The sequence below is a fragment of the Pleuronectes platessa genome, chromosome 18 (genome assembly GCF_947347685.1).
Source record: "Pleuronectes platessa chromosome 18, fPlePla1.1, whole genome shotgun sequence".
Taxonomy (NCBI): Eukaryota; Metazoa; Chordata; class Actinopteri; order Pleuronectiformes; family Pleuronectidae; genus Pleuronectes; species Pleuronectes platessa.
The window spans coordinates 1469010-1493894 of record NC_070643.1 but is presented as its reverse complement, the minus strand read 5'-3'; the positions used below and the strand labels follow the sequence as shown (position 1 = coordinate 1493894).

At 40.4% G+C, this 24885-nt stretch overlaps 1 protein-coding gene and 2 long non-coding RNA genes across 3 annotated transcripts in view; 2 read left to right on the top strand and 1 right to left on the bottom strand.

Annotated features, from left to right (window-relative positions):
• Window positions 1-10696, top strand: part of gatad2b (GATA zinc finger domain containing 2B) — a 61620-nt gene extending 50924 nt beyond the window's left edge. Inside the window, exon 11 of the mRNA XM_053446207.1 lies at window positions 3022-10696. Within this exon, the coding sequence (XP_053302182.1) occupies window positions 3022-3158 (137 nt within the window). The 3' untranslated portion in view covers window positions 3159-10696. The remainder of the gene's footprint in view (window positions 1-3021) is intronic.
• Window positions 10697-16513: 5817 nt separating this feature from the next.
• On the top strand, window positions 16514-18704 carry LOC128461798 (uncharacterized). The gene is made up of 3 exons (XR_008342295.1): window positions 16514-16582; window positions 16696-16868; window positions 17092-18704. It is a non-coding gene; the product is annotated as an uncharacterized LOC128461798 (long non-coding RNA).
• LOC128461799 (uncharacterized) lies at window positions 16910-20195 on the bottom strand. The gene is made up of 3 exons (XR_008342296.1): window positions 20097-20195; window positions 18221-18285; window positions 16910-17501 (listed from the first exon to the last, which is right to left on the bottom strand). It is a non-coding gene; the product is annotated as an uncharacterized LOC128461799 (long non-coding RNA).
• Between the last annotated feature and the right edge of the window lie 4690 nt (window positions 20196-24885).

The window sequence follows — 24885 nt, the reverse complement described above, 5'->3', positions numbered from 1 at the left end:
GAAATTCTCTAAAATCAAAAAATGCATTTGCATGTTCAATCAATCAATCAATCAAATTGTATTTGTATAGCCCATATTCACAAATTACAATTCATCTCATAGGGCTTTAACAGGGTGTGACATCCTCTGTCCTTAACCCTCAGCAAGAGTAAGGAAAAACTACTAAAAACCCTTTTAACAGGGTAAAAATATGTAGAAACCTCAGAGAGAGCCACATGTGAGGGATTCCTCTCCCAGGACGGACAGAAGTGCAATAGATGCCACGTGTAGGAGAACATCATCAATAATCAAAGTATCTAGCAGCATTTGATGAGGGTAGACATCCCGAAGGACAACCCCAACATGACATGCCAAGCAGTCCCGCTGCGATCACAGTCCACGCTCAGCAACCATCCAGACCACGATCCACCTTCCAGACCAGACGCCACTCCAGTCCTCAGTCACCGTCCACCGCCGCCCACCAGGACCCATCACGAGCCACCACCGCGGTCCTGGTCCACCGCCCGTGCCCAATGCCAACGCGACACAGGGTCCGCCACCAGCACCGCGATCAGCCCACATGACTCAGAATCCGCCACACTGGATCCACCACCGCGACCCCCGGTGCGCGTTCCACAAACCGCAATCCATGGTGCGGCCACAGAGGCCCTGGATCTGCGGGTGATAAAGCAAAGGGATTCCGGGGGATAGGGATGGAGAAGAGGAAGGAGAAGCTGGAAAGAGAAGCTCCGTGTGTCATGTGTCATAAAATAGAACAATTAACGTTCTGGCGCACTAATTAGCTCTAACTATAAGCTTTATCAAAAAGGAAGGTTTTGAGCCTACTTTTAAACGAAAAGATGGTGACTGCCTCCCGAACTGAAAGTGGTAGATTATTCCACAGCCGAGGGGCTTGATGGCTAAAAGCTCTGGCTCCTACTCTACTTTTAGAGACTTTAGGGACGACAAGTAGGCTTGAATTCTGGGAGCGGAGTGCTCTAGAGGGTTTATAAGGTACTAACAGCTCTTTAAGGTAAAAAGGCGCTATATTATTAAGGGCCTTGAAGGTGAGGAGGAGAATTTTAAATTCTATTCTAGATTTAACTGGAAGCCAGTGTAGCGATGCTAATATTGGAGAAATGTGCTCTCTTCTCTTTGTTCTCGTCAGGACACTTGCTGCGGCATTTTGGACAAGCTGTAGAGTCTTTAACGACTTACTGCTGGAGCCAGATAATAATGAATTACAATAGTCCAGTCTCGATGTAACAAAGGCGTGGACTAGTTTTTCTGCATCTTTTTGGGAAAGGACATGTCTAATTTTTGAAATATTACGCAAGTGGAAAAAAGCGGTCCTAGAAATTTGTTTTAAGTGACTATTAAAGGATAAATCAGGATCGAAGATCACTCCCAAGTTCCTGACTGTTTCATTGGAAGCAAGGGCAATGTCGTCTAGCGCAGCTATATCATTAGATAATGCCAAGGCCAAGTATTATAACCTCTGTTTTGTCTGAGTTTAATAAGAGAAAATTGCGGGTCATCCAGGTTTTTATGTCCTTGAGACATGTTCGAAGTTTAGTTAATGGATTACTTTGTTCAGGTTTTATTGACAAATATAACTGGGTGTCATCCGCATAGCAGTGGAAATTTACCGAGTGTGTCCTGATAATGTTTCCTAGTGGAAGCATATATAATGAGAATAAAATTGGGCCGAGCACAGAGCCCTGTGGAACACCATGGTTAACTTTGGTTCGCACAGATGACTCATCATTAATTTGCACAAATTGGGAGTGATCAGAAAAATATGATTTAAACCAGTTAAGGGCGGTTCCATTAATGTTAATTAACTGTTTGAGTCTTTGTAATAAAATTTGATGGTCAATTGTGTCGAATGCTGCACTGAGATCTAACAGAACGAGGACAGACACAAGTCCCTGATCTGAGGCTATTAGAAGGTCATTAGTGACTTTGGCCAAGGCTGTCTCTGTACTGTGATTGGCTCTAAACCCCGATTGAAAGTCTTCATATATATTATTTTCCCGGAGAAACTCACACAGCTGATTGGCAACAACTTTTTCTAAGATTTTAGAAATGAAGGGGAGATTAGATATTGGCCTGTAATTGGCTAAAACCTCTGGGTCTAGAGTGGTTTTTTTTGAGTAGGGGTTTGATGACAGCTATTTTAAAAGACTGTTGTACATAACCTGATGATAATGACAGATTGATAATGTTAAGTAACGAACTATCAATTAGGGGCAGAATTTCTTTAAGTAATTTGGTAGGAATGGGATCTAAGATACAGGTTGTTGGTTTAGAACCTGAGATTAATTTGGTAAACTGATCACGGGTGATCAGAGAGAAACTGTCTAAGTAATGGGTAGGATTCTCAGCCGTTTCTGAGATCTCTGTTGTTGGGAGGGTATTAGTGCCAATTGAGGGCAGGAGATGGTTGATTTTATTTCTAATAGTTTGAATTTTATCATTAAAAAAGGTCATAAAGATATTGCTATTTAGGGATCGAGGAATACTGGGTGTTAACCATTACTTTTCAAAAATAAACAATAGAAAAGACAGTATTCATCATAATACACTCACACAATCTCTGGTTTTGTGAGCTGTCAGACAGCGACACACAACTTCACATTATCTTTCTCCCTCTTACACTCCCCCCTCTGTACGCACTCAACTTTGCCTGCACAAACCTTCACACAGCATTACAATTTGAATCAACTTTTTGATGTCTAATTATATTGCTAGAATTGTTTTCGTCGACATGAGGATATAAAAATTGTACAATATAATAGAAAAACAACATTAGAGGGAATATTAGAGAAGCATACATAAGGAATTTAAGTAATGAACATAACATAAGAAAAAAAAAAAAATTGCCAATGTTATCCATGAGAGTCATAATATAAGTTCAATATAAAACCAATTTTATAGAAAATGTGGGTGGATGTAAATAAAACCCTTACCACTAAAGCTGAAGTAAGCAGTTGATAATCTTCACAGCTGTCTCTTAATATGTGTGTCATCTTCCCACAGGGTTAAATATTGCCTATCTGAACCCAGCGGCAGTTGGAGCGCATAAGAGCTCCAGCTTAGCAGACCGGCAGAGAGAGTACCTGTTGGACATGATCCCACCTCGATCCATATCGCAGTCCATCACCGGACAGAAATGAGCCCAGACCAGCCCTCCTGCCCCTCTGATGTCACACCCATCCTGCCCCTCTTCCCCCAAACTGAAGCACTCCCAGATCAACCAACATCCCCCAACCCCACCGCATGCAGTGCCTGTCCGTGTGCCTACCTTAAACCAACCCATGAAAACCCACTAAGTCGGACAAAGACACTAAACTGTCAGTGCATCTCCAATGTTCTTATGATAGTAAAAATTGTCTTCGTCAGCATTGTTTAACAATTATAATTCCCATTATTATCGCTGTTGGTAGCACTATTATTATTATTATTATTATTATTATTATTATTATTATTATACCTGCAACTACCCTTTTTGCTTCAGTTAATATTACTCATTATGCTTTTTCTTTTCCAAGTGTTTGGTCCCTTTTTTGTTTCTCTTCTGTCTCTTCTTCACTTTGGGGAGTGACGGTGAATCATTGTAGGGTCGCTTTAGGCCACAGTCACTTAGGATTACTTTACTCCTTTTAATTATAATGCTTAGATGTGACTTTTGCTAGTAACAGAAGATCAACAGGGTGCATTCTGGTTGCTATGCAACATAAAGTTTAACAACTTAAGCTTGCTAAGTTGAAAATACTGATAGGTACAAAAACAGACAAAATTAAGTTAGTGACTGCTCTTGAAAGGGCCTGTTCTTGAAATAAAAAATGCGAGGGGGGCTGAAAGGTTAAAGCGGAGCATCTACACTTGTATCATCACGTTAAAAGGGTAAGATTCAAAGGCTGTTTTGCACTGACACAGAGTTCAAGTCCAACCTGGCGTCCAGGGCAGCATCAGAGGTGCACATATGTACAAAAGAGAATCTTGAGTGAAAAGCATTTGGAGAAGATTTTCCTTTGGTATTCGGCTCCCACATTCCTCATCAAGAGATCTTCATCGGTTTCTTCACTTCAGATGTCAGCTTTTTGTTACAAATTTGAACTGTTACCAGATGGATGTAACCAGGATTTCCCGCAACTGGCAGACACCATCAGCGGACCAGCAGTCCATATAGACTCTAATGAGGAGGGAGCTGACGGGGGACGGGAGGATGTTGTCTACAAGTTAAGCCAATATTCACTTCACAGGGGGCAATGGTCTGTCAGAGAGAGCACATTGATTGTCCTTCCTGGTTCCATCCCATCTCACTACCTCCCACTGACCTCCGCCATGCCCCCCCTCACAACCATTGTTCATCCAGTGCACAGACTGAAGCTTTTGTACCCAGCAACTCCTCTTTGCATCACATAGAAGGTGAAACAAACTCAAATCTGAAGGTGGAATTACAATTTGTGTGTCCAAATCTCAGATTCTCTACCTAGAAACCTACAATCTGGGTTCCTTTGCTTCTATTTGGGTTTTTAGATATTCACATTGTTGCACCCACCCCTAAACTTTCTGTGCTTTATTTTGATTAGTTTATCTGGATTTTTGTTTGTTTAATTTTTTTTCGGCGTCTCTTAATGAATTGGTGGCGAACCTGAAAGGTATTAGCCCCTGGAGACGATAATAATCAACATAGCTAAAAACACAAACTATGGAAATATCTGTATGGTTTATGTATAGATACCTAGCTTGAGATAAAAAAAAAAAGGTTGAGGATTTTATCTTTTATGGGAGAGACATGGATCAATCATTGTGTGCATGCTCTGCACACAAGTTCCCTCACTCCACAGGAGCACTTTGCTTATTTCCAATTGGAAAAACTTTTTTTAAAGAAAAAAGGAACAGAATGTCACAGTTGAGAGTGGCTATGTTCTGGAAGCTGGCTGATGGTTGACCAGAGCAAGGGGGCATGTCACCAAGTAGCATTCTAATGGCTGATGAAAAGTTCAATTCTAATTTACATTGCTAAATGTTTCAGTTTCTACTTTCACGGTGTGCTTGGTTAGAGACAGACTGTGTACGCTGTACATACAAGCTGCTGCTGGCTGGAGTACACAAGAGTACATGAGTACCTGAGTACATATAACAGCATCAGTCCCACTGACTCACGGTCTGATGAACCCAGCAGTAACTGAAACTTTAAAGCAATCCCATCTCTTAATTCTTAAGTCTGAACTACATGACTTTGGACTAAATCCTCAACTGATGGGGGATCTGCTTCGATCAGTTTGATATTGCAACACTGACTCACAGATAGAAACCAGGTCCTGAATCAAGATACAGGACTTAGACAGATTTGCCATGTGAGCCCCAGTACTCATGGGAGAGCGATGAGACATTCACATAAAAGTTAGCATGAGAAAATGTCTCTCCTGTGGGGAGTTCAAAATGTACACGTGTGAGGTTAGAGTGGCTCAATAAATCACACTCCCTACTTTTTCTTATACTTAATGTGACTACAGTGGAACCTGTTGTTTGCTCCAGGCTTTTTAGTGTCCCCAGCACTCTGAATGTTACTACGTGATACGGTTAAATGATGCTCTTAATGCAAACCAAATGTAAAAAACACATTTGTACCCGTTTTCCACCAGCTGTTGCATGTTCAAATATCTTTTTTAGAGTTCATCCGTTTGCTCTTGTTTTCCAGCCGTTTGACCAGATCATGCATCAACACAGAGTGCTTAGCTCACAAATAGAGCCATAATTACCCAAACATATTTAGCACAGACATTCACTCAGTGACTTACCGACACACACTGCTGCAGGAACACAAACCAGTATCATCTTTACATCTGGTGATTAAGACTACTGTGGATTTTTCTTCTCAGATGTTGGCCACTCAAGTGATGCCTATGACGTGCAGGCTTTTAGCTGTTCACTGCTACAGAGAGTCCTACTATGATATTTGTCTTGCTTTGCACATTTAATTCACTGAACTGTTGAATCTGTTCAGTTGTGTAAATATTTCATTTGGAGGCAACAATGTCCCATGAGTTTCCTCAGTCATGGACTGCGTCACTTAGTGAGCCTTGAGACCCAGACAGTTCAGACCTGTGGAATTAACACAGAAATTCCTCTTGATCTTCTTTTGAGGGGTCTGCTGCACTAGCTTCACAAAAGCATATGTCCCAATCAAGTCTACATTTGCAGTTCCTGGTAGTGGCTGTCAGTCTCCATATTGGCTGAACTCTGATGTAAAACAAACAACTCATCAATGGTTACCTCAGACGTCTGTACTACGAAGCAGAATATGTGGTTAGCAAGATTGCTTTAGGTTTAAGCCTTGTTTTTCAACAAAACAAAGCTGGATCATTATTTCTGACATATCAGCATTGTAACTTACACACCGTACTTACTCTAAAGATAAGACGTCAACATGTATAATGCAGTATCTTCTGACCAATCATTTCTCTTGATGCAATGGAACTTAGTTAGCATATAGTAAATTGGTCCTTAAGTGAGGCAGCGTGTTCAGACACAAATACCTCTGACTTTACCTGAATATTAATTTTGATGATAAATCCACCAGCACTTCCGCAGGAGTGTTCTCCTGTGTACAAGGGCCCTCTCCTGTCTTCTTCATAAATTGTTTTCCTCTTGCTGAAGCAATGTCAAAGACATTTAACTGTGCTTTCGTGCACTGACATCATCCTATATCAGAGACTGACTGAAGCACTAAAACTTGTACCAAAAAGATATGAAAGTAAGCCTACTTACCACTTAGATTTATTTTCTTGTATTTATTTGCATCTGACAGCGCTGGGGTAGCAGTTAAGAGAATAAGGCTAAAAAAATACAAGCATGAAAATTATATTCAGATCTACTTTGGCTGTAATGACTGAACATTGATGTTATCAGAACATTAAATTACACATTCACACAGTTGGTGATATTAGGGCTGCTGTCCTTCCTGCATTTGGCAGCTGCAGCTGTTTTTTTTTATCCTGGATCATGTGTTAAACCAATTCATATTGTTCCTTCCCTCTGTTTGCCGCTCTGCTGCCAATAAACGTGTCATTGGTCATGTCCTGCAAACACTGCCCCTTATATGTTAAGGTGCTCAGGAAAGCCTGGGTTGACTTATCGAGTTGATAATCACCGTCATATGACATTATTTAGCTTTGTGGAGCCAGATAACAAAGATATCCTGGGTATGTTGAGCCTGCTTTGTAGTACAAGGCCCTGAAGTGCTGATCTCTTAAGTTTGAAGTAGCAAATCAATCATTCCAAGCAGTGTTTCAGTCAGTGTGCAATGTTACTCATTGACATAGTGACTCCTTACAGGAGAGCTGAGGGGCTATGAATTCAGTTTGGGGTTAGAAGCAGGAGAACCAGCCAGTTGACAGCTTTGAGTGGGCTATCAAACAGAAGGTGAAGAAAAGGTCTCACACTTTCACCCTTATTCCACAATCTTTTTAGTGACTTATTTTAGCATGACATTCAGTCAATGTCAGACTTCATTTAGGTTGGTGCACATATACTGATGAAACATACACAGATCCATCATTGACCTGAGCCTGCCACTGTTACAGAGTGGTACAGGTGGGCTACCACGGTTTTCTGGTAGGCATGTTGAATTCCAGCTCAGGTTTCTGTCCAGTCGACTTTATTACTTGGACAATATCTGGTTGTTGGCTTTCTAATCATACGACTGGCTACATTACAGTCACTTCATTTTGAATTCCTACTCACCTTTTATCAGACACCAGAATTGGATTCTGTTCACTTTGTCAGTTGTTGAGCAAATACTGTACTTACCTAACAAATGATATTCAGCTTCAAGTGGCTCTTTCTCAAAGCCAGTAAACATTTTAGCTTCTCACAAAAAAATTAAATGGAAAGAGAAAGTAAAGCACTTCATATGGAGGAGTGTGTGTATATGTGCATGTCTTTCTATGGTTGTGAGGAACAAAAGCAGCAATGTGAGCGCATTTTGACTTGTGTGGACCGAGCGTTTTGAGGGTTTAAAGGTTCTGATTAGAATCATGTTTAGGTTAGGGTAATGGTTGGAATTAGGCTTTTAGTTGTGAAGGGTAAGGTATGGGTAAGGTATAAAGGAACGTCTTAATTCAATTAGTGCCCTCACAACCATAAAAAGACAAATGTGCGTGCATGTGTATGTGTGTGTCCTGGCAAGTCTTGTGTATGTACAGTAGTAGAAGCTAGCAGCAGTAGTGTTCATATCATTGTTGAATTAGCCCAGCAGCTAGTTAGCTAAAGTAGCTAACACAGGCCACCTCTATATTCACTCCTGTTCCACTTATTGCTCTGTCGTCTTTCATTGACGGCTCCTATCTTCAGCTAAAATATGATACTGAAGTTAGTATCAGGTCTTCAGATAGTGAACAAAATCATGACATTAACCTTGTTGCAGGGAAGCCGTCATTTTAACAGAAAAATCGGATGATGTGTGCAGTTGTTTCATAGCTGGTGATGCAGCAGAGTGTTTGATAGTTTGAGCCTTCATGGGGAAAAATACATCATATGACCAAAGGTCAGGGAGGCACAGGTTCCGAGACCATTTTGGTCAAACCCAAGACCGTATCACAGTATGTCCTTACCTTGAGTACAAGACAGTCTCTTCAGGTGTATCTGACTGTGTACAGGAAAGTCATTGAAGGAGGTTGTCGGTTGAACTGTAAGTTAGTTTGTGGTGAACTCTTCCAGCCAGACTGTTAGGTGTGTTCTGGTTGATCGTATTCTCCTGCCCAGTGAATAGAAGACCTTGGCCACGACTATGAAACTACCTAGGGCTAGATTCACAGATGCAAACTGAAGTACATTTTTGTTCATCATATAAGAAACAGGCGTCAGTTTTCCCTCTGGTGGAAGAGTCTAAATTGGATGTAGAGATATATTTTCATGAATTTTTAACATCTGGGACAAATTTTTACTTTATGTTTTTGACATGCATCTCCTTTAGCTGCCAAGCTGAAGCCGAAGATAAAAAAAAGCTCCTGTCTCTCTCTTGCTCTTTTGCAGATGCATCCTCACACCTTTTGTATTTGAACTGCAGATTCTTTTCAAACGTCAATTTTTAGATTTCCAAAGTCATTCTTCTCTGACGTCTCAAATAAGTTCTCTTTTCTTTATATTGCAGTTTAAAAAAATAAAAAATAAAATGTATTGACTATGAAATAAATTACACGATATTTGCTAGGTTTGAAGTAATAATGACTTATTGTACATAAGCATTTTTTTTCCTCCCTTGTACTGAAAAAATAAATTAAATGGTTGTATATTGTGTAGAAAAGCAAACAAAAAGCCATGAATATTGTGAAGCTTGTCATTTCGTTTTGTGATCACTGTGTGTTATTGTGTAACTAATGTGCAAAATGTTTGGGATACTTTTTTTTCCCCTCCCCTGCTTGTTGAAGCGATCTCCCTGGATGCATTGCTTCGATTTTGGACTAGTAAGAGTTTGCAGGAAAGTGCTCATTGGTTCAGACAAAAAGGTTCTGCCATCACACTACACACCTCAGCATTACTTTGTTTATCTAGAATGGTTTCCTGAACCTGCTCTAGATAAAAGCACTTTGATGCTTCACTGTGTGTGTTGAATTCAATGGACCCCCGTTATATAATGGTTTGATCCAGGATCGGGCTGTTGCATCACTTTTCTGATACCGGCCTCTCACTAAAAGAAGCAGACTGGTGTTTTTTGCTATATGACATAACAGCTGACCACTTGCACATGCCCAAACATCCGGGCAGTCTTTGGCTTCCTTTGAACCACAAAGACATTTTTAACAGCTGAACTGGACACTGGAGGCTGAATCATCTGTGCGGCTCACTGTAATGAAATATGACATTTAGAAAGTCACATTTAGGTGTCTAGTGTCCTGCTGCTCTGAAGAATCCATAGAACACACTGGGCACAGTTGTCATGAGGATGATGTCATTGGCAGAATATCATTGGTTCACATTGACTCATGTCAACAATGACATTTATCCCTGTAATCCTTCAGTGCTATGATCTCATAACTTGGACAAATGAAAGCAGAAAACATCATCTGTATGCTCATACATGTAAATTGTTGTCCTCACTAAGAAGTAGGCATTTCTGGAGGTAATACAAAGAAGCGTAACTTTTATACAGAACTTTGCCACAAAATGTTTCAGGTATGTGTCCATGCAAAGCTCTGACATCAAACCTGGACTGACTTTATAAGATCAGCTACTGCTCAAGCTGAGAATTACAGACCCTGAATCAGTGATCACTTTTCCTGCCAACACCAGCATACAACATGTATGGTCCTCTACTGTTTGGCTTTATATTCTATACGTTGTTATAGCTAATGCAGGGGAGCATTTAATTGCAAAATCTGTTTTATCAATTTTGGGATTTACCAGTAGAAGCGTTTCTTTTTGTCTAATGACAGTGTCGAAATAAACATCTGGGAAGTAGAAACAGAAGATGAAATTACCAGATATTAATTGAAGTCCTTTTGGTTTTGCTTACATCAATCCTGACCTATTGCACATACTTGATATTTAACGGTCTTCAAAAGAGTAAAAGAAAATAATGCCTCTGAATACTGCCAGTTGATTGACAATTATGCATTGATTGAAAAAATAAGCTAATTTTGGAGGAAATAACTTTGTAATATTTATCTCTTGCAAGCTATGTTTAATAAAGGTTGAAACATTTGCTCCAAAGTGTGACTTAATTAACCTTTTAGGGTCTGTTGTGTTAGGAACCCTGAGGTTCCATCACCATCCTTGGACATGACCGGAATGGTTAACTCTCAGACGCACACAACACTGAGTGAACACAATGAAATTGTCTTTGGGCATTCTCGATATATCGCATTCACAATAATGAGGTCACATGACTTTTTGACATTTTGATCTTTTGACCTTTTGAAAAGACAGCACTTCAGTTTAGCTTCAGCTTTCCTCTTTTAGTCCCTCAGAAAATTAAGTTTTTTCCAGTTTATGTACTCATTCTGTAAAACATTTGTATAATGTCTTCTCTTGTCCTGAATTAGATTTAGGCCATTTTGGAAAGTAGGTTTCTTTTCATTAATGTAAAACAGTAAAGACCATAGTGTCATCTACTGAATTTGATCTAGATGTATCAAGAAATTATCAACATGAGGTTAAATATTATCTTTTACATAAGCAATATTTAAATTTATTTAGTTTTATTCTTGCATGATACACATTTATTTGATCAGACGGTTTGAGTGTCATATGACGTCTTAACTTAAGTCTGCAAAGCTCGCAATCGCTATTATACAGCTACCGTCGCTTACTGTACATATTGTAATTGCTATTGATAACGACAGCAAAACTTGTGTGTGTGTGTGTATCTAGCTACTTAGCTAGTGACCTTTATGACCATAAACCAGCACCAAGGCATTCAGGCTACCTGCCACATATGCTGGTATGTCTATATAATAAGTCAAATAAGACTAGTTTTACTATTGCCATTGCCAAAGCAAAATATATAGAATGCTTTGAATATAACTAATAACTAAATCGCTAACTTGACTGGCATTTTCATAGGAGAACTGCATGGTTTTGACTACCTGCTGAGTCAGACTGGATAGCGCCTGAAGGTGAATCAATCAATACAATTGTATTTGTATAGCCCATATTCACAAATCACAATTTGTCTCTTAGGATTTTAACAAGGTGTGACATCCTCTGCCCTTAACCCTCAACAAGAAAAACACTTTACACAGGGTAAAAAGAACATAGAAACCTCAGAGAGAGCCACATATGAGGGATCCCTTTCCCAGGACGGACAGAAGTGCAATAGATGTCAAGTGTAAATGACAACATCAGAAAGATAAGGGTATTTGCAGCATTGATTAGAATAAACACTTTGATAGATACAGATAGATACATTTATTGATCCAAAACACATACACAGTCACACTACATGCAGATGAGGGAAATTTGTCCTCTGCTTTTGACCCATCTGGTGAACATAGCAGGACACACAGAGCAGTGGGCAGCCATGCACGGCGCCCGGGGAGCAGATGTTGGGGAGTAAGGTGCCTTGCTCAGGGGCACTTAGACAGTGGGGGTAGGGAGAGTGCTCTTTGGACTTGTAGCATAATGTAAGGTAAATTAATTGATGGATTATTTTCAGTAATGGTCGAGTGTCTGAGAAAAAATATTATATATCAAGCAGTCTTGTTAGTCAATGGTCAGCAGCCACCACGATCAGGATCCACCATAAAGATCGGATGCCTCCACAATAAAGAATCCATTGTCATGATCCACTGCCGCCATCAGGATCCACCATCAAGATACCAACAAGACCATGGTCCACCACCACTATCCACAATCAGATGCCAGCACGATACAGGAATCCACCATAAGTAAGCCTGAGTTCTGGGAGTGCAGTGCTCTAGTGGGGTTACAGTGCCTTGCATAAGTATTCACCCCCTTGGACTTTTTCCCATTATGTACTGTTACTAACTGGAATTCAAATAGACTTAAATAAACTTTTTCCCGTTTGATCAACAAAACATGCATAGTACTTTGGAGGTGCAAAATAAATTTTATTGTGACACAAACAATAATGAGAACAAAAAAGTTGCCATCTGTTGGGTGCATAAGTATTCACCCCCCTGTGTCAATACTTGGTAGAACCCCCTTTCGCTGCAATTACAGCTGCAAGTCTTTTGGGGTATGTCTCTACCAGCTTTGCACATCTAGAGATGGAAAGGTTTGTCCATTCTTCTTGGCAAAAAAGATGAAGCTCAGTCAGATTGGATGGAGACCGTCTGTGAACCGCAATCTTCAAGTCTTGCCATAGATTCTCTATTGGATTGAGGTCTGGGCTTTGACTGGGCCATTTTAAGACATTAACATTCTTTAATCCAAACCATTCCTTTGTAGCTCTGGCTGTATGTTTAGGGTCATTGTCCTGCTGGAAGATGAACCTCCGCCCCAGTCTCAAGTCTTTTGCAGACTGCATCAGATTTTCTTCAAGGATTTCCCTGTATTTGGCTCCATCCATCTTTCCCTCTATTCTGACCAGTTTCCCTGTACCTGCTGAAGAGAAGCATCCCCACAGCATGATGCTACCACCACCATGTTTCACTGTTGGGATGGTGTGCTCAGGGTGATGGGCAGTGTTGGGTTTTCGCCACACATAGCGTTTTGCATTGAGGCCAAAAAGTTCAATTTTGGTCTCATCTGACCAGAGCACCTTCTTCCACATGTTTGCTGTGTCTCCCACATGGCTTCTGGCAAACTCCAAACGGGATTTTTTATGGATCCCTTTCAACAATGGCTTTCTTCTTGCCACTCTTCCATAAAGGCCAGATTTGTGGAGTAGACGACTAATAGTTGTCCTGTGGACAGATTCTCCCACCTCAGCTGTTGATCTCTGCAACTCCTCCAGAGTAACCATGGGCCTCCTGGTTGCTTCTCTGATTAATTTTCTTCTTGTCCGACTCTTCAGTTTGGGTGGACGGCCTCCTCTTGGTAGGTTTGCGGTTGTGCCATATTCTTTCCATTTTCTTATGATGGATTTTATGGTGCTCAGAGAGATGTTCAAAGCTCTGGATATTTTTTTGTAACCTAACCCTGCTTCATATTTCTCCACAACTTTATCCCTGACCTGTTTGGTGAGCTCCTTGGTCTTCATGATGCTGTTTGTTCAGTAATGATCTCCAACAAACTCTGAGTCCGTCACAGAACAGGTGTATTTATACTGAGATTAAATTGCAGACAGGCTATTTACTAATTATATGACTTGCAAATGTGACTTGTGAATACAATTGGTTGCACCAGATCTTTGTTAGGGGTTTCACAGTAAAGGGGGTGAATACATATGCACTCAACACTTTTCAGATTTTTATTTGTAAATAATTGTGAAATCCATGTAATATTTCCCCCCACTTCCAAATGATGCACTATTTTGTGTTGGTCCATTACATAAACTCACGATGAAATAAATTGTAATCTGTGGTTATACCATGACAAAATGTAGAAAAGTCCAAAGGGGGTGAATACTTATGCAAGGCACTGTATATGGTACTATCAGCTCTTCAAGGTATGATGCTGCCATATTATTAAGTGCCTTGTAGGTGAGGAGGAGGATCTTAAATTCTATTCAAGATTTAACCAGAAGCCAGTTTGAAGCTAACACAGGAGAAATATGGTGTCTGTTCCTGGTTCTTTTCAGGACACGGGCTGCAGCAGTTTGGACAAGCTGCAGAGTCTTTAACGACTTACTGCTGGAGCCTGATAATAAGGACTTATAATAATCAAGTCTGGATGTAACAAAGGCGTGGCCTAGTTTCTCTGCATCGTTTTGAGACAGGACATGATTATTGAAATGCCGAATCCTGAGACAGATGACATGCTGGAGACTGTGGATAAAGACAAGGAGGTAGAAGCCAAGGGCTTCAATGCAGACAAACACGTGATCATACTGTGTCAAAGCTCCTTGAGGACTGGGACAGAGTTGACAGCTTGGCAGAGCTACGGAACCTTCTTCCTCTGGCCCTCACCATTCAGCAGCTCAGGGACATTTATTGTCATGCTAATTTCCCTCTGTGCCCTGTCATACGTGTTCACTCCCACTCATGTTTTTGACCGATGCAAATCTGTGTTCTCTCTTTGCTTAGGTGAGTAGCATTGTTGCTCTGTGGCAGAACCTGCTGGACTACATAAGTAGAGGGTGGTAATCGGTGCCAGACACCAGACTAGGCTGGTCACAGGGAAGTTCAAGTTTCCTAAGAATGGAGTTCCCTCCGAGGGCCAGGAGTTAGAGGAGGCATGTACTTACCACCATTGTCCCACTTACCCTGTGGCCAGCTTCTTACCACCTTAATGAGAACATATTTGCCAGACTCTGTGATCATCCTCCTAAAATTTTTGACAAATATAACAAATCAGCCTTTGACTAATGGGACAAGAGGAGGGTGGATAGGCAGGTCAAACCTCTGCATCTCCACTCGCCAGTGGTGGCCCTCACCGCTACTAATATGCGCTCCCTATTCGCACCCATCCCGCCAGGCCAGGCAAAGTGCCCAGCATCACCATGGGGTAGGCAGAGGTAAAGACAGCGCAATCCTGGCAACTGTGAAGCTGCAGCTCCAGTTGAGCAGGGGTCTGACCTGCAAAGTGGTGCACAACACATGCAGCTAATGTCAGCAGAAGAGTCTGTACACAGCCAATACAATAATAGAGCTAGTGAATACTGTCGCTCTGTAGGGGCTATAATCAGTCCTTCCATCAACATGGACACTGTTAAATGAATGAATAGAGAGGGTCCCTTACAGTTATGGCTGGTTGAAAATAAAAGTTGGTCAGAGCAAACCTATAATTCTTGCCATTGTTTCATGGTGGGTTTTGGATAACTGTCTGCTAAATTTTAACATTCTCTCAAGAATTATTAATATATAGTAAGTGGACTGCATTTATGTAGCACCTTTCCAGTCTTATTGATCACTTAAAGCGCACATTATAGTATCAGTAAAATATCTTTTACACACTGCCTACACAGCTGTCGGTGCAATTTGAAGATCTGATGAGTAAATGAGATAGAAACAAAACCACCGACCCTTGTAGTGGAAAAATGTGTGGTTAAACCTATTTTATAGTTGAAAAGTAAGTTTTTTGCAGACCTGTCTAAATACATATAAAACCTGTCTAAATACTTTTATGACCTGAACTGTTTATGATCTGAACTTTCATTCGTATTTACTCTCCAAAGATCTGAATTTAAGTCTGCTTTATCTCGTAAGGAAACATATGTAAATCAGTTTTCTGCGTCTTGATTCCTGTCTCAAACTGTGCCTACAGAAGCAGTCTGAACTGGCTCAGACAAACAGCCTTGGTTCTCCTATATAAGATCTTTGCATTTGACTGCCCCACGTCCTTTACTGGGACCTTTGCTCTCAGTCCAGCACTGTGTAGCTCGATTGGCGTTCTCAAGAGAACACAAGAATTGGCAGATCCGTCACTGGCGCTCAGTTCTCTTCACAGATGAGAGCAGGTTCACATTGGGCACAGTTGTAGACATGAAAGAGCCTGGAGATGCTGTGGTGAACAATATGCTGCTTGTAACATCATCCAGCGTGACCAGTTTGGTGGTGGGTCAGTGATGGATGGGGAGGCACACTGTATATTTGGAGGGTCGCAGAGACCTACATGTCATAGCAAATGGCTTCCTGACTGCTGTTAGGTCCAAGGATGAAATCCTCAGAGAGATTGTATGACCTGACGCTGGTGCAGTTGGGACCTGGGTTCCTTCCTGCTCTTTCTAAATGTATTTTCCCAGTGTTCTCCTTGCTTTTTTTTTTTTTTTTTTACAGGCTTGTTGATTCTTCTATTCTTTTCTTCATTTAAAAGAATCATCGCAAGAAAGTGTCTCTTATTTATTGGACCTAAAGTGACAACTGGTAATCATGCAGAGTCGTTTGTGTCACACGCAGTTATAACGTGGTGTAATTCTGTCCACAGCGCATCATGTGACCAGTGATTAAGACAGCGCCCCGCCGAGAGTGCTTCCTCTTTGGAGACTCACTGAACACAGAGGAGGAAGGAATGTCAAATTTTTCCTGTAAATATGTCTCATTTAGCTGACCTTTATGTTTAAGAGAAGACTTATGGATTCCTAACACGTTAAGGTCATCAACACTGGAGAAGCCAGCTGATTCTTCTCTTTTCTTTCAGTTTTGTTGTTGTAATACACACTTAAGCCACACAAGGCTTAGTGCACCACTACCCCCAGCACGGAAAGCATTCAAGTTTTCTTCCTAGTGATTTCTTCATGCACTCTACTCACAAGGGACATATCTTGTGTTAGTAAGTTGTGATTGTCAAGACTTTCTTTTGGTCTAGCTACGGTGAGTGAATGACTGAAACTTAAAACTTTTTTTTCCTTTATTTTTTAATTTCTGACAGATATAAAATACAAATAAAGTCAAGCTGCAAATAAGGAGCATGAGTGTATCAAATCAATTTAAAAAATGCACTTAGTTTTAAGGATCTTTACAGATGTTGGACTCTGTGGAACACTGAGTTATACTGTATCATTCAGTAATGAGAGTTATTCTTGTGCCCTTTTAGAATGCAGTATCTTGCCAAGAACACATCGGCATGCTGTATGGGGAAGACTGATATCGAACTGACAACCTTCTGGCCAGAGTATGATCACTGTACCCTTTGAGCCACAGCAACCGCTAACATGGCTCTTAAAGCATTTGTCTCATTGAAGTCTCTGGCATCTTTGCAGGCATGCAGCAACACAAACAGTGGCACCTCTGCAGGTGTGTAGACACATTACACAACACAAAGACAGTCATGTGACCTGTGAAATTAGATCGTAAACAACATGAGGGAGGACAGACGTGCTCTACGGTGCAAGACGTGACAGTAGTTGGGGCGTGCACTCTGCGGGACACTGTTAAACATGAAGTTACATGAATGTTTACCCAAGTTTGCCTCAAGGACAGGCCCAACAGCTGGAGGAGAGCTGCCTGCAAAACAACATGGAAATATAATAGTGATGTTTATGCTGCTGATGAGGGGAGATTTATTCACTCAGTCATTTCAGGCATTGTGGGTGTGACCTTTAAAAGGTGTTTCTTTGAGGAACACAACTTCCCTGAAAACAGAGCCTTACATTTCATTACATTTAGCTGACACTTTTTGCCCAGGCGACTTACAATAAGGGAATTTAACCATGAGGGTATAAACCCAGAACAACGAGATTAAAAAAAAATACAAAGAGCAGCACTGAGCAGTCACTAACAAACCATTTCTCATCTCAATAACTCCACACATGGAGGTCAGTGCATGCCAACTATTACACACTGGATTTTTTCAGAAATATTTTTTAAACTTTTAAGATTTCATGAAACCTGCCTAGCTTAACAGACCAATACCTCTTTAAGCCCTAATGGTTTTATGAGTTATGTCCCTTTTCCTCTTGCCTTTTTTTATTTGCCTGTCAAATCATTCAGAGTGTACACTGCAGAAAAGTCTTACTGAGAGCGAGTGAGTGTGTTGATGACGTTTCTAACACAGGACAGATACAAAAATAAAACTACACAAGACGTATAAGACATCAACGAAGATTCTTTTTTTTAATGATAAGGGTCAATGCCAGTGTTGATGGGTGAATGTGGCTTGCACTGTAAAGCGCTTGGAGAGGTCCCTAAGAACTGAAAAGTGTTATTTGAATACAGAGCATTACCTTTTATATTCCCACTCTCAGACGTTCCACTCCTCCCTCTGTCTCTGTGTTGTTCTCACATGCCCCTACAAGGACACACACTCTCTAACAAACTGCAGTTTGGCTCATGTCCCAGTCAAGGAAGCTATGAAGCTATGACTGTTGGGGTGGAGAAGCTGTGTATACAGAGGTGAGAATGTCTGTGGTGGTGAAGAGAATGTGTGTCAAGGTGGAGAGGATGTGTGTGAAGGTGAAGAGGATGTGTGGTGGTGGAGAAGATTTGTGTGTGGTGGAGAGGATATGTGCAGTGGTGGAGAACATGTGTAATGTGGAGAGGATGTGTGTGTGGTGGAGAACATATGTGTAGGTGATGTGTGTACATCTCTGTATTGTATCTGAATTTGTATTTGATTAATCTTTTCTAAATCTGGATTATATTTGTAATATTTTGGCTTTGAAAAATAAAATTTTCCATTCACCAGGGACTGAGTTTTACTTTGTTCACACATCATTTATTATGCTCCTCCACCATGTGAGCAGTATGTGCAGGACAACAAGTCGAATTCAGTGTAGATTAAAAACTTAATCTTCACCTATTATTCTCTTGGTATCACACTTCATTCATCCTCTCAAACATGAAGAAGAAAATGTGTGCATCAAATCATATTTTGGTGCCTAATCACTACATCAAGAGAGGGATGGACACTGCTTCCAGTGCAGTGGACATCGTCTATGTTTTAGGACTGATCTTTTAATTTTATAAAGTATCTTTTGAATTTGATTTGATCCCTTTATGGCTCCATGCAGAGGTCTTCAGAAAGGGACCTTCCCGCTGTTCCCACACTGGATTTGTGACCATGCAGTCTTTGCTGAGATGAATGTTAATAACTTTTAAGGTTTAATGTTCGACATATAGAACAAAGAAATTTATCTGACAAACAGACAAAATCCCAAATACTGTATGTAAAGCATAGACTGTACATATACATGGTCATTGTGTGTTGACTTCCACCCACTTTCAGGGATTTGTTGATACACGAATTAGACCAATCGTGACTCAGTCTCAGTTGTTAATCGCGACGAGTCAACCAATTTTTATAGCATCAAATGACTAAAAAACTTACCAGAAACCTAAAAATGTGACAACAAAACAGACACAGAAACCATCTTGAGAAAAATGTAAATGTAGAAACATGTATCTTTTAGTTTGTTCCATGTCACATCTGCTGTCATGGAGGAACTGGGATGCGTTTTCGATACTACAACCAGTTACCAATTCAATACAATTTTATTTGTATAGCGCCAAATCATATTTTCTCAAGGCACATTACATAGAGGGTCAATCAATCAATCAATCAAATTATATTTGTATAGCCTATATTCACAAATAACAATTTGTCTCATAGGGCTTTAACAAGTTGTGACATCCTCTGTCCTTAACCCTCACCAAGATTAAGGAAAAACTTTTAAAAAAAACTTTTAACAGGGAAAAAAAACGTAGAAACCCCAGAGAGAGCCCCATGTGAGGGATCCCTCTCTTAATTTTTTTACCTTTAGCAGCGTAACTAAGGAATCGTTCAGGACTCCTAAGATCCATCCCTAACTAAAGGCTTTATCAAAAAATAATGTTTTAACTTTAACCTTAAATGTAGAGTTGGTGTCTGCCTCCCCAACACAGAGTGGGAGCTGGTTCCACAGGAGAGGAGCCTGCTAGCTGAAGGCTCTACCTCCCATTCTACTCTTAAAGATTCTTGGAACCACAAGAGAGCCTGTGTTTGGAAGTGAAGTGATCTATTATGGAGGACCATACATGACTTAAGTATAAATAAATAAATAAATAAATTTATAAATAAATACATAAATAAATAAATAAACAAATAAATAAATAAATACTTACGATTTCAGTGTCCTTATGCTAATGAGAAAGGCGGGCCTAACCGCAGTCTCATGCAGGATTGGTCACAGGAGTGTAATGATCCAGCTCTACTACTTCTGGATCCTGCTCGAGACTGAGGTTGGGACCTCCTACCTCATTTACATATGGACACATAAATGTAGAAATAAATAAAAGTTGGAATAAAAGTGGAAATAAGTTTAACACATTGATTCATTTAATTCTGCATTATTTCCAAATTTATTTATTTCTACATTTATGTGTCCATATGTAAATGAGGTAGGAGGTCCCAACCTCAGTCTCGAGCAGGATTGGTCAACTGAGCTACACACACACACACACACACAAGCCCCGGGGCTCCGCCCCCCACAGCGCCACATTCGCTCAGAGACACAGGCAGTGACTGAGACCTGAGCTCGTCACCGTAAAGCAGCGGCTCAGTGACTTTGTAGAACAGTGGAAACAGTGAAAATACAGAGTTTCTCTGGTCACATCTGCTCAGAGATCAGCTGCTTCATGGGCAGAGCAGAAGCTGCAGGTGGTTTGTACCGAGCTGGAGTTTCTGTTTCCTCCTCCTCTCTGCTGTCTCCTTGTGCTCAGTACAACACCAGACGTGGCGCTCACAGTCAGGACTACTGACACCTAAATCATCCCAATAAAAAATAACCTTAACTAACCCTCTGAACTTGAACTAGTTCATTTTAAGTGTGAACTGGCTCAACGCTGCAAACAGCTACTGGACACCAGTCAGCATTGAGAGGCAGCAGTAGTAGGGCTGGATCATTACACTCCTGTGACCAATCCTGCATGAGACTGCGGTTAGGCCCGCCTGTTCCGTTAGCATAAGGACAAAGAAATGTGGAAATTAATAAATGTGGAAATAAATAAATGTGGAAATATATTTAAGACATTTATTTAGATATTTCTGTTGTTATTAACGTATTTATTTATTTATTTCTGTATTAATTAATTTATTTCCTTATTTATTTATTTATTTAGACATTTATTTATTTAGACATTTATTTATTTATTTATTTAAACTTAAGTCATGTATGGTCCTCCATAATCTATAGGGACAATACAGTGCTATGAGCTCTATAATATATGAAGGGGCTGGAATGTTAAGGGCTTTGTATGTGAGGAGCAGGACCTTGAATTCTATTCAGAAATTTACCGGGAGCCAATGCAGAGAAGCTAAGACAGGAGTGATATGATCTCTCCTTCTAGTTCCTGTCAGCACTCATTTTACTTACTGTCTGTGAAAAGCTGCAGGATAACAATAATAACAATTATTAGGGCCCGAGCACCGAATGGTGAGAGGCCCTATTGAAATTGTAAGGATTTTTATTATTATCATTATTTCCCTTTGGGTGGCTTTTTAAGGGTCTAGACATGCTGAAAAAGTTATGAAACTTTGCAGGAAATTCAAGGTCTGCGGATATTTTAGTATTCTGGAGTAATTTAAATTGGGCGTGGCAAAATGGCTCAACAGCGCCCCCCGGAACCAGCCCCTAGGTTTCCCCTTGACCGATCTTCACCAAAATCGGAACACAGAAAAATGCAACAGGAAGCTCGCCATTTTCTATTTAGTGGCCATTTTGGCCATATTCCACATTTTTACTTTGACGTAGGGGAGAGCGGGGTAATGTGAGACATCGGGTAATGTGAGACACCCCCTGTATCTAGGCAACGGAACACATTTGTGGTCATTTGACCATTATGTTTTCAAGCCCCTCCCATTCCCCCCTTGCCATGAATGAGAAGTTGGTGCTGGTGCTGTGGAAAGTATGTTTTTTCACAAAAATGAGTTTTTTTGCATGCAAAAGAAAATGTTCTTGCTTTGAACTTAATCAACTGTTGTGTCATACATGTTGATGAACCTCCAACATATAAAACCATGTGATTGATGCTAGCTGAAGATTAGCCTGAATTGCTAAAAGATGTTTTTTCTAAAACGGTGGCTGTGGGGTAAAGTGGGACAAATGCTGTGGGGTAAAGTGTGATAGTGTCTCTTTTATTTGTAATGTCATAAACATTGTAGAAAAGCCATCATGCCAAGAAACTACACCAGGAAGACAACCTGGGGCCAAACACGCCTCGCAGAGATGGAGACGCTGAGGTCATGCAAGGAAAGAAGTCCTTAAGAAAAGCTGGAAGGGATAGAAATATTGATAAGACAACCCTCAAAAGATTCATAAAGAAAAAACAGAAAGGGAAAGTAAAATCAGTAGCCTGGGGTGCAGTAGCTGAGGTAAAGAGAATATTCACAGATGAGATGGAGGAGCTTGCCAAACACTTGAAACAACTAGCTGACCAGTTCCATGGCCTTGCATGTGCCATGAACTGGCATTTGAATACGCAGAGAAAAACAATATCCTTATCCCTGCCAATTGGACAGAGAAACAATGTGCAGGTAAGCTAGGGTGTGCAAGAGATCACATGAATCATAATAATCATAAATGTGCTTAATTGACCATCCCCATGATTCTGTTACTAGTCCGATATTAGTTTTGGAATGTGTGGTTGTCAATCTAGCTTTCAGGATTTTAACTATTACAACATGTATGGTAGTTTTAAAGTGGAAAAAAGTAAGTGGACCACTTTACCCCGTGGCTGGGGTAAAGTGAGACACAAGACCACTTTTTTTAAAACAATCATATTTTCACTGCCCTTTGTCCTGAAGACATTCTGATCATTTCCATTGCTAGGAAACATCCTGAATTAATGGGAAATGTGTAAATTTGACTGATATATCATTTAGCTCGCCTAAAATGTCTCACATTACCCTTGTCGTAGGGCTTTCATCAGATTAACTTCAAATTGAGATGAGTGTCATCACATCAAATCAAATGGTTCTCAAGACATTGATAATGTTTGCATAAGATTACTGTGACTTTTCGTCAAACGGCCTATTAATGGCGTGGCATTAAAGTTCATCAACTCGCCGTGAAACACAACATTTCTGTAACTTCAGTGTTCATGGTTCTATCTCGCTCAAACTACATGTGTGTATCAACAGCCCCCCCCCCCCCCCCCCGAAGATATTCATATGGTTTTAAGGCCGTGTGACTTTTCCTCAAACCGTGTAAACATTGATGTGCGGCGAAGGATCATCCTTCGCTAAAGGACACAATGTTTTCATAACTCCATTCTGCATTTTCCTATCACTACCAAACTTCTGTCTCCTGATTAGAGTTCAAGCCTGAACAGCTCTATGTGTCAATATTTTCTCAGTGTCATAGCGCCACCTACTGATTCGCCATGAAACAAGAAGTACTTTGTTAATCCAGTTTGCATCATCTAACCGGCTCCGAACTACCGACCTATGATCAAAATCCTGATCTGAACAGCTCCATATATTAAAATTAGTTCAGGGTCATAGCGCCACCTACTGATCAGTGTGAAAATTTAATTGTGGAAACATTGTCCAATTTACACAAAATTGCTCACGCAACATCAGAGCGCCTACTTGAACAGATCTGTATGTCTGTGCGTAATAATAATGATGGAGCCACCCACTGGCAACAGGAAGTAAACTTTGTTTTACAACTATCATTCGATTTACATAAAAGGTTCACAGTGTGATGTGCTATTTGATAGCGTGGACCGTAAAGAGCAATTAGCAGGCAAGGATCGACATCGCGTGACGGACGCAGGAAATGAAGCGTTTATCCTCGCCGCAGTGCGCAAAACGCATGCAAGGCGGAGACGTGCGCTTGGTCATCGATCGCTCTCTCCACCGACCACAACAGGATTCAGCGTGCGGGTGCTCGGGCCCGCCAGTGCTACAACATAGCCCTAGTTATTATTATTAATTTTATTATTATTATTATTATTTATTTTTTATTTATTTTATTTTTATTTTATTTAGTAGTAGTAGTAGTAGTAGTAGTAGTAGCAGTAGTAGTAGTAGTATTAGTAGTAGCATTATTGTTGTTATTTGTTGTTATAATTTGTTGTTATTATTATTATAATTAACAATAATACTTATAATGAATTAATTATTATATGAACTGTTCCTGCTATCATTAATAACTTCTTACACCCTTTTATAATAATAACTAGATCTGTGAAACCTGATGCTGCACAAGTGTTCCTGGTCTCCCTCTCCTCTCTCTGCCCCTCTCCTCCCCCTCCCCCCTGTCTCTCTCTCTTTTTTCCAGTTAATGAGGGAGGTTTTTTCTCTCCACAGTTGCTTGCTCATTGTGGAAACTGTTGGGTTTCTTTATAAATATTAAGGTTTTGAACTTCTATGTAAAGTGCCTTTAAATAATATATATTATGATTTGCTGCTTTTATAACATTAAAAAAACATATGTAAACCTGATGTTTACCTTGATTACCAGAGGTTCCTCTTAATAGTAGAGGCCTATAAAACTGTAAAGCTGCTGTCAGACAAGCTCTGAACTGCAGAGATCCTCCGCATTTTCCTTGGAGGAGATGTATGCGTGACCACAAATGTCAAATCCCTTGCAGAAAGACTGCAGAAAGGCCAGAGGAGCCGATTTGAAAACACAGCAAGAGATCTCCACTGGATCACAAAAAAGTGCTGCACGTAGATGCACTGTATGCATTGTATGTGTGAATGGCAATACAACTGTACTGTTTAGTGCTTTGAGTGGTCATCAAGACTAGAAGAGTGCCCTGGTTGATGATGCTTCTAACATGACACAGACGCAAAGAGGGAAACAAAGATGTCATGAGAGATTGTGGTGATAAGAGCTGATGTGTGGATGTGCTCTAAACAAAATCACATGGTCTCTGAGGTGAATGAATATGTGACATCCTGCCT